We start from the raw sequence: 10052 nt of genomic DNA on the forward strand, positions 1-10052 counted from the left end.
AGCCAGGCAGTGATGGTCAGTGTAAAGGCCACTGTGAACAGCATGGTGAGGCGTTGTGGATGTACTGCGCTGTGGATAGACTGCCCGTGTGCACGCTGTGCACTGACACTCACCGAGACCACCACCTCAGGCCTATCAGCGATGCCGTTCGCCACTCCAAGGTAGGCTTCCCTGTGTGACCCAGTGGCAAGCTGGGAGACCGCTCAGCCCAGCGCCTCCTTGCAAGCCCCCACTCCTCCCTTCCCAGCTCTTAAGCGAAGGGCTGCATCTCGATTCATTTGTTTTTTTGGAACTAATATTAACAGGGCCCCGTGGCTTCCTCACACTTTTAGACAGCGACATCTGCCCCCCCCCCCAAAAGGGGCACAGGGTGACAATAGCATCCCTTTGAATCCCCCTCCGTGTCTGACCCCAAAGCCCCCACCCACCAAACAAAGGCTGTGCACCTTCCTATCCACCCCATCCTCATCACTTCATGTCGCGTCAGACGGTACGGAAACAGACCCTTCAGTCCAGCTCATCCATGTCAACCAGATATCCCAACCTAATCTAGCCCCGATTTGGAGATGCCGGTGTTGGACTGGGGTGTACAAAGTTAAAAATCACAAAACACCAGGTTGTAGTCCAACAGGTTTAATTGGAAGCACACTAGCCTTCGGAGCGCTGTCACCTGATGAAGGAGCAGCGTTCCAAAAGCTAGAGCTTCCAATTAAACCTGCCGGACTAAAATCTAGTTCCGTTTACCAGCACTTGGCCCCTATCCCTCCAAACTCTTCCTATTCATGTACCCACTCAGATGCCTTTTAAATGTTGTAATTGTACCAGCCTCCACCACTTCCTCTGGCAGCTCATTCCATAAGACCAGAAGGAATGGAAGTAAGACCATTCGGCCCATCGGGTCCACTCCGCCATTCAATCATGACTCAGGGGACGTTTCAATTCCACTTACCCGCACCCTCCCTGTATTCCCTTAATTCCTTGCGAGATTAAGAATTTATCGATCTCTGCCTTGAAGACATTCAACGTCCCGGCCTCCACTGAGCTCCGTGGTAATGGATTCCACAGGCCCACCACTCTCTGGCTGAAGAAATCTCTCCTCATTTCCATTCTAAGTTGACACCCTCTAGTTCCAACGCTGTGCCCATGGGTCCTAGTCTCCCCACCTGACGGAAACAAAATCCACCCTTTCTAAGACATGCATTATCTTGTAAGTTTCTGTTAGATCTCTCCTCAACCTTCTAAACTCTAATGAATACAATCCCAGGGTCCCCAGCCTTTCATCGGTTCCAACAGGTGAGACTCAGCAGGTCTGGCAGCATCTGTGGGGCGAGAAAGAGAGTTAATGTTGCATCCAGTGGGACATTTCTGAGTTACGCAGAGGTGGGTACTGCAGATGCTGGAGATTAGAGTCAAGGTTAGAGTGGTGCTGCCTGACCTGCTGTGCTTTTCCAGCACCATGGGCAATTGAGATCGTGGATTGTGGGGTTGGTCAGCTCCCACTGTGTTTCGCCCCTGTGTTTGCTTCAGATTTGCAGCTGCAGCAGAATGTTGCTTTTATTTTGCTGGGGTAATCTATAGGCGAGTGGCAGGGGGTTCGGTACCCCTCTCCCACACCCCACCCCTGGGAAACCTCTGTGCCTGCCTCCCCTTGTCTGCACGTGACTCCAGGTTGAGTCTGAGCTGCCCTCTGAAAGGGATTTCTCATGCCCCCCCCCCGCCTCGGTACAAGGTCAGCGGGCGAGGGGTGGGCACGAAGAGCTGACCTTCCCAGTGATGTCCCGCAGATGCCGGGGAAACACGGCAGCCATTTACTGCCCAGCAAGCTGCCACAAGCAACAATCGAGGAACTCAGGGCAGGGGGCCATTTAATACCATCAGGGCTCACCTCATCCCAGGCCTCAACTCCAAGTTCCCGCCCGCTTCCCACTAATCCTAGGATGATGACGTCAGCGTGTACAAGGGGGCATAACTACAAGTTGAGGGGTGATAGATTTTAAGACAGATGTCAGGGGCAGGTTCTTTATGCAGAGCGTGGAATGCACCACCTGCCAATGTAGTCAACTCAGCCACATTAGGGAGATTTAAACAATCCTTAGATAAGCACATGGATGATGATGGGATAGTGTAGAGGGACGAGCTGAGAACAGTTCACAGGTCGGCACAACATCGAGGGCCGAAGGGCCTGATCTGCGCTGGGTTGTTCTATGTTCTAACCCGTTGCTGATGAACAAATTCTGCCTCCTCCTTAAAAGTACTCAGTGTGCTGGCACCCACCCTCATTCTGGTGCAGTGAACCCCACAGCCTTTGAGAGATGAATCCCTCTTCACCTCGGTTATAAAATCTGAGACCCCTTGTGCTAAAACCCATGAGCTCTCGCTCTCGAATGCCTGACGGGGGGCGGGGGAAGGGAGACATCATTGGACGCTGGAAGAGCATGTGGCTAACTGTGTCACTGCAGACAGCTCGAGAAATTCAGGGAGGGGAAGGTAACCTCTGTCGCGCCCACATAAGGATGCCACCAGTCACTTTGTAGAGAGCTGTCTGGATGGCGAAAGCTGATATCCTGGCTCCAACAGGAGTTCCCAGGTAAAGAGAGGGATCGGTGGTTGGGAATTACAATGCTTGCTCCGGTCACGTGAGCTTCTCTGCTGTCAGGGATTAGCTTGACATTTACCTGTAGCTGCTGATGGTGTACAAATCCCACTGCAGAGCATCTTTGATCACAGAATTACTATGATGGAAGGTGTGTTGTGCTGGACTCGCTACTTGTTTATTTTTCTATCCTTTCTCCCTCGGAATTTGCGCCCGAGAATCTGTATCCAGATACCTTTGTGTCTAAGGTGGCGACTTGCAAACATTTCGTTGGACTCGTGTGACAATAAAGCTCATTCAATCCTGTATCCGCCCCTCCAGTACTGAGAGAGTGCGGGCGTACTGTTTTTACACATTAAATATTAAACTCTCCCAGGAGGACGCAAAATTGAACTTTCTCTCAGGCATTGTGAAGTCTGCCTCAGTTGTTAAGACTTGAAGGAGCCGGTGTTGGACTGGGGTGTACAAAGTTAATAATCACACAACACCAGGTTATAGTCCAACAGGTTTAATTGGAAGCACTAGCTTTCGGAGCGACGCTCCTTCATCAGGTGGTTGTGGAGTAAGATACAGCATTTATAGCAAAAGTTTACAGTGTGATGTAACTGAGATTATACATTGGTCATTGGTAAGTCTCACAGCTGTTAGAATGACCATGACAGTTTCACCTCTTTTAACCTTTTTTGAAAGGTTTAACCTTTTTTGAAAGTTACATTCTCAGGTTAACTTTAACAATTGGTGTTAGCCCAGATAATGTGTTGATGGTGTTAGTCCCCTGTGTTCCCTGTCTGTGCCATAATGTTCAGACTGTTTCTAATCTAAAAGGTGAGTTAACAGAGTCTTACATGGATTCATGCAGTTTTTGAGCAAAGTACACTGTAACTCTGCAAGTACAAATTCACCCCACAAATGTATAGGTGTATGTGTGCATGTGGGTTTGTGTGTATGTGTCTTAGACACTTTACACACACACACACACTCACATACACACACTCTCTCTCTCACAGACACTCACAAACCCCCATCCCAGACACATGCACGCACACACAAAAACCACATGCACACATACACCTATACGTTTGTGGGGTGAATTTGTACTTGCAGAGTTACAGTGTACTTTGCTCAAAAACTGCATGAATCCATGTAAGATTCTGTTAACTCACCTTTTAGATTAGAATCAGTCTGAACATTATGACACAGACAGGGAACACAGGGGGCTAACACCATCAACATCTCAACATCTTATCTGGGCTGACACCAATTGTTACACTTAAATTGAGAATGTAACTTTTAAAAATCGTTTTGCCGTTTACATATGAAGGAAGTGAAACAGTCATGGTCATTGTAACAGATGAGAGACTTAACAAACAATCAAGGTATTTTTCAATGTGTAATTTCAGTTACATCACACTGTAAACGTTTGCTATGAATTCTGAGCCTTACAACTGTGTACTCCACAACCACCTGATGAAGGAGCGGTGCTCCGAAAGCTAGTGTGTTTCCAATTAAACCTGTTGGACTATAACCTAGTATTGTATGATTTTTTTTAACTCACTTGTTTAGGAGCTTAGTTCGACTGTGCCTGGACTAACACATGTGGTTCTAAACTGCTGATCTCAGGAAAGATATTGTAGCTATACAGGGAAATGTAACAAAGGATTTCCAGACTTGTTCCTGGGATGGCTGGACTGTCCCACAGATAGAGAAATACAAACTGAGTCGGTGTTCTCTAGAGCTATGAAGAATGGAGGTGACCTGATTGAAATTTACAAGATATCGGGGTTGACCATTGACCAGAAACTCAATATCGCAATACAGCGGCTACAAGAGCAGGTCAGAGCGTGGGAATCCTGCAGCAAGTAACTCACCTCCTGACTCCTCCCCCAGCCGGCCCACCACCTCCAAGGCACCAGTCAGGAGGGTGGTGGAATACTCCCCAGTTGCCTGGGTGGGTACAGCCCCAACAACACTCAAGAAGCCCGACACCATCCGGGACAAAGCAGCCCCCCCCCCCCCCGCTTGATTGACCCCACACCCACAAGCACCCACTCCCTCCCTCCCCCACCGACACTCAGTAACAGCCGTGTGTACTATCTACAAGACACACTGCAGACATTCACCAAAGATCCTCAGGCAGCACCTTCCAAACCCAGGGCCACTAGAAGGACAAGGGCAGCAGATACATGGGAACACCACCCCCTCCAAGCCCCTCACCAGCCTGACTTGGAAATATATTGCCGTTCCTTCACTGTCACTGGGTCAACATCCTGGAATTCCCTCCCCAATGGCATTGTGGGTCAACCCACAGCAGGTGGACTGCAGTGATTCAAGATGGCAGCTCACCATCACCTTCTCAGGGAGCAACTAGGGATGGGGCAATAAATGCTGGGCCCAGCCAGTGACGTCCATGTCCTACTGGTGAATAAAATAAATTATAAGGGACAGGCAGAGTCGATGCAGGTAAGATTCAGGGGAGAACCAAGGGACAGAATTTGAAATTAACAGAGGGTCGGTGTGGACTCGATGGGCTGAATGGCCTGCTTCCACACTGCAGGGATTGTAGGTTCAATTCCCCACTTGGGTGTAATCTTTGCAGCTTGGGTAAAGTCAGTAAATCGGGGCCCCAGCTCTGTCCAGAACTCGCCCGTGCTGAGGAGATTTACAATTGGGGGGAGGTGGGGGGGAGGGGGTGGGGGGGAGGAGGGGAGCTCAGGCCACATTCCACTGTGATGCCAACTGCAGCCGGATATGCCAGGCAGTGACTAACACCAAGGGAATCTGAGGGAGAGTCAGGACTAAGTGCATGATTAGATTAGATTACTTACAGTGTGGAAACAGGCCCTTCGACCCAACAAGTCCACACCGACCCGCCGAAGAGCAACCCACCCAGACCCACTCCCCTACATTTACCCCTTCACCTAACACTACGGGCAATTTAGCATGGCCAATGCACCTATCCCGCACATTTTTGGACTGTGGGAGGAAACCGGAGGAAACCCACGCAGACACGGGGAGAATGTGCAAACTGCACACTGACAGTCGCCTGAGGTGGGAATTAAACCTGAGTCCCTGGCACTGTGAGGCAGCAGTGCTAACCACTGTGCCACTGTGCCACCCTCTGCAAGAAACTTTATTCAGCAATTCTCAACTGGATCTATGTCCTTCAGTGTCGCTGGGTCCAATCTGGGGTCTCCCTCCACAACCAGGTCTTCTGTAGCGTTTTCACCACCATCTTCCTCAGGGGCACTTAGGGACGGACTGTACATACTGGGCTGGCCAGTGATCTCCCTGTGGTATTGGAGGCTAACACAAAGCAATATTGTTACTTGTACTTACAGAACGAACTGCGGTCTACTCTGAACGCGCTGAAGGAGAGAAAGACAGTCTTCACTGAGATCATGTACAAACAGCAACAGAAGATTTCCGCACTCACTGTGAGTCTCAGTTAAACCTCCCCCCCCCCCAAATTAATGTGAGAGGAATTTTGATTTATTCAAACAAGAGCACGTCAGTGTTTGGTACGAAACAAATGTGTCAAAAACACTCCCAGGACAGGGACAGCATGGGGTTAGATACAGGATAAAGCTCCCTCAACACTGTCCCCATCAAACCCTCCCATGACAGGGACAGCACGGGGTAAAGCTCCCTCTACACTGTCCCCCATCAAACACTCCCAGGATAGAGACAGAACGGGGTTACATATAGAGTAAAGCTCCCTCAACACTGTCCCCATCAAACCCTCCCATGACAGGGACAGCACGGGGTTAGATACAGAGTAAAGCTCCCTTTACACTGTCCCCATCAAACACTCCCTGGGCAGGGACAGCATGGGATTAGATACAGAGTAAAGATCCCTCTACACTGTCCCCATCAAACACTCCCAGGACAGCGACAGCACAGGGTCAGAAACAGAGTAAAGCTCCCTCTACACTGTCCCCCATCACTCCCTTCCAGGACAGGGACATGGACAGGGACAGCTCGGGGTTAGATGTCTGCGCTGTGCCCGCCCCGTGCCGGGCTGTGAAAGGTTTGGTTCTGTCCGATGACCCGGTTCTGGCGCAGCGTGCCCCAATTCTGCTCCTTCTCTCCTGTTGCCAACGTGATCCCTCTCCTTTCCCAAAGGAGGCGATGGAGGCTCTGACCCGGAACGTGTCGGAGGAGTTTGCGGGAATGCGGCGGTTCCTGGATCACAGGGAGCGGGAGCTGAAGAAGGAGCTGGCTGAGCAGGCAGGTGCTGCGCTGCAGCCCCTGGAGGACAACCTGCGCTCCATCCAGCGGGCACTCATCTCCATTCAGAAGGACATCATCGCTTGCCAGGCCACTGCCAATCAACGTGACAGCCTGCAGTTCCTCCAGGTATGTACAGGGCAGCCCTACTGAGACTGGCACACCCCTACATCGACCGTTCCTACACTCGGAACTGGTCACTGGGCATCGTGAAATCCCCAGGTGGCAGCGCCCACTTGGGGATGGGCACCCGGACATCTCAGTCCAGGGCCTGGCTCCTGCTCGGACCTGCCATGTTTTATTAAACCAGCCCGTGCAGCCACAAAGGGCCTGCTATCCCCCCTATCTTCCTCCTATCCCCCTGCCCCTGTGATATGTCCCATGTGAAGAATGAGACTGCAGAATCCTCACAGTGTGGGGTTGGCCATTTGGCCCATCGAATCTGCACTGAACTCCCATCCCATTCTGACCCACCCTATCCCGAGGCAATTTAGCACAGCCAATCCGTCCTAACCTGCACACCTTTGAATTGTGGGAGGAGACCCACGCAGACCCGCAGCAATGTGGTTGACTCTTCACTGCTCTCTGGGCAATTAGGGTTTGACAATAAATGCTGACCTAACCAGAGATGCCCTTAACCTGGGATTCCAGGAGAATGTGCAAACTCCACACAGATGGTCACCCAAGGCAGGAATTGAACCGGGGACCCAGGTGCTGTGAGGCAGCATTGCTAACCCACTGAGCCACCATGCCATTTGATAGTAACAGCTGACCTGTGGGTTAGGAACCTGGAGAGGCACATCCCTGCAGCCTCATTTGCCGGAGCCCTCCACGACAAACTTCCCCAAACCGCACTCGGTGTTTCCTGGCCAATGGATGGAGAACTACCTCAGAATGTTTCTCTCACGCTGCGCAACATTTTTAAATAATAAATTGTTTTGGCCCCTCTCTCGATTCACTCACAGGATGTGGGTGTGTCACTGGCCAGGCCAGTATACATTGCCCAGCCCTAAATACCCATGGGGCAGTTCAGAGTCAACCCCATTGCTGTGGGTCTGGAGCCACATGTAGGCCAGACCTGGCAAAGATGGCGGATTTCTTCCATCAAGGAACCAGGTGGGATTTTCCTTACCACGGATTCACGGTCATCCTAAGACACTTAATTCCTATTCCACCACGGCAGGATTTGAACCCAAACATTTGGGTTCAAGGATGGAGGATTAACAACCCAATGATAATACCACTAGGCCATCACCTGCTGATCACAGTGCCCTGGGGTTAAATGCTTTCGACCCCTTACCCCAGGACAGTTCAATGCCCATCGCTCTCTCACTGGCCAGGGATCCAGTGGAAGGGATTTTGCCCGAAACGTCGATGTTCCTGCTCCTCGGATGCTGCCTGACCTGCTGTGCTTTTCCAGCGCTACTCTAATCTTGACTCTGATCTCCAGCATCTGCAGTACCCACTTTGGCCTAACTTCCCCATTTCTGCCACTCCTCCCCCTACAAGCCGCAAAGGGATTTTTGTTTTTGTTTTAAATTTCTATGCTCTGGAAAGCGAGGGAGGGAAAGAAAGAGAGAGAAGTTGCCTCCAGCCTGTGAGGCCTAGTCTCTCTCTCTCTCTCTCTCTCCTCACCTTCAAAGGCAGAGCTTTGCTTGATTGTTTAATTATTTGCCCCGTCGGTGTTTCGAGAGAAGATGACTTCTCTTTGCTAAAAGACTTTGTCACGACGGTGCGAGTAAATCCGGAAAGATCTGACGGGTTTCCCTTCTCTTCCCAGGAAGCCAGCTGGCTGAGAGAGAGGTACGTGGTGAACGAATGAGAGAGAGACCACATGGGCACAGACAGAATCCCTCTGGGGCGGATGCAGAAAGCTTATTTCCCCCCTCATTTGGGGGCTGGGGGGGGGGGGGGGGGGGGCGTGATCTAGAACATGGGGACAAGGACTGAGACAACATTGCTTTACGAGGACGTTCAGGAGAGATTGTACAAATGAGGCCTGTTTTCTCTCGAACTTACAAGGTTAACCTGGTCAAAGTCTTCAAGGTATTAACAGGAAAAGTAAACTGTTTCCACTGGTTGGGGATTCAAGAACGAGGACGCACAGTTGGAGAATTAGGGCCAGACCGTTTAGGAGAGATGTGAGGAAGTACATCCACACACACAGTGGGAGATAGAGTCATGGGGGTGTACAGCAGGGAAACAGACTCTTCGGCCCATCGAGTCCATTCAGCCTCTCCCTGCAGTGCAAACCCTCCAACCCTGGCAACATCCTTTACTGCACCCTTTCAGGTTTCACAACGTGCTATCGAAAGGAGAGAGAGACTGGGATTGAATGCAGTACGAACCCAATGTCTTGTCCAGACTGGAACATGTTTGTATCTCTCTTTCACGAACAGCGGTGGAGACCGGCTCAGGCCCTTAATCTTAGGGTGCCGTATCTCGGGGGGTGGTGGTTGGTCACCGACCCAAGATGGGCTGGGGGTTGGAAACCGAGGGAGAGATTGGTGAGCAAAGATATGGAGAAGGGAGGAGATGAGGCGGGAGATTACGGTTTTAGATTCTGGATCGTTGGCGTTACTCTGTCGAACCGCAGGATGGACAGCCAACTGACCTCTGATATTCCAGTTTCTTAGATGTCCCAATGTAACCAGCGCACACAGTCCTTCCATCACATAGTGTCTTCATTGCACTGTCCTTACATAGCTCTGTCCGGTCAACACACTGGCCAATCACACACTGTCCCTTCATGGAACTGTGCCATCATCACACTGTCCCTTCATCGCACTGTCCCTTCATCGCACTGTCCCGGTCAACACACTGGCCAATCACACACTGTCCCTTCATGGAACTGTGCCATCATCACACTGTCCCTTCATCGCACTGTCCCTTCATCGCACTGTCCCTTCATCACACTGTCCCTTCATCACACTGTCGCTTCATCGCACTGTCCCTTCATCGCACTGTCCCTTCATCACACTGTCCCTTCATCACACTGTCGCTTCATCGCACTGTCCCTTCATCGCACTGTCCCTTCATCACACTGTCCCTTCATCACACTGTCGCTTCATCGCACTGTCCCTTCATCGCACTGTCCCTTCATCACACTGTCCCTTCATCACACTGTCGCTTCATCGCACTGTCCCTTCATCGCACTGTCCCTTCATCACACTGTCCCTTCATCACACTGTCGCTTCATCGCACTGTCCCTTCATCGCACTGTCCCTTCATC

The 10052-nt window shown here is 51.0% G+C and overlaps 1 protein-coding gene across 1 annotated transcript; it reads left to right on the forward strand.

Annotated features, from left to right (window-relative positions):
- Nucleotides 1–6: 6 nt before the first annotated feature.
- Nucleotides 7–8623, forward strand: LOC122546601 (E3 ubiquitin-protein ligase TRIM41-like; the record flags this gene model as incomplete). Its single annotated transcript, XM_043685280.1, has 4 exons — nucleotides 7–161; nucleotides 5932–6027; nucleotides 6716–6949; nucleotides 8601–8623. Coding segments are annotated over exons 1-4 (455 nt in total), but the record flags the coding sequence as incomplete, so codon positions are not given.
- Between the last annotated feature and the right edge of the window lie 1429 nt (nucleotides 8624–10052).

Source organism: Chiloscyllium plagiosum, unplaced genomic scaffold (genome assembly GCF_004010195.1).
Source record: "Chiloscyllium plagiosum isolate BGI_BamShark_2017 unplaced genomic scaffold, ASM401019v2 scaf_2953, whole genome shotgun sequence".
Taxonomy (NCBI): domain Eukaryota; kingdom Metazoa; phylum Chordata; class Chondrichthyes; order Orectolobiformes; family Hemiscylliidae; genus Chiloscyllium; species Chiloscyllium plagiosum.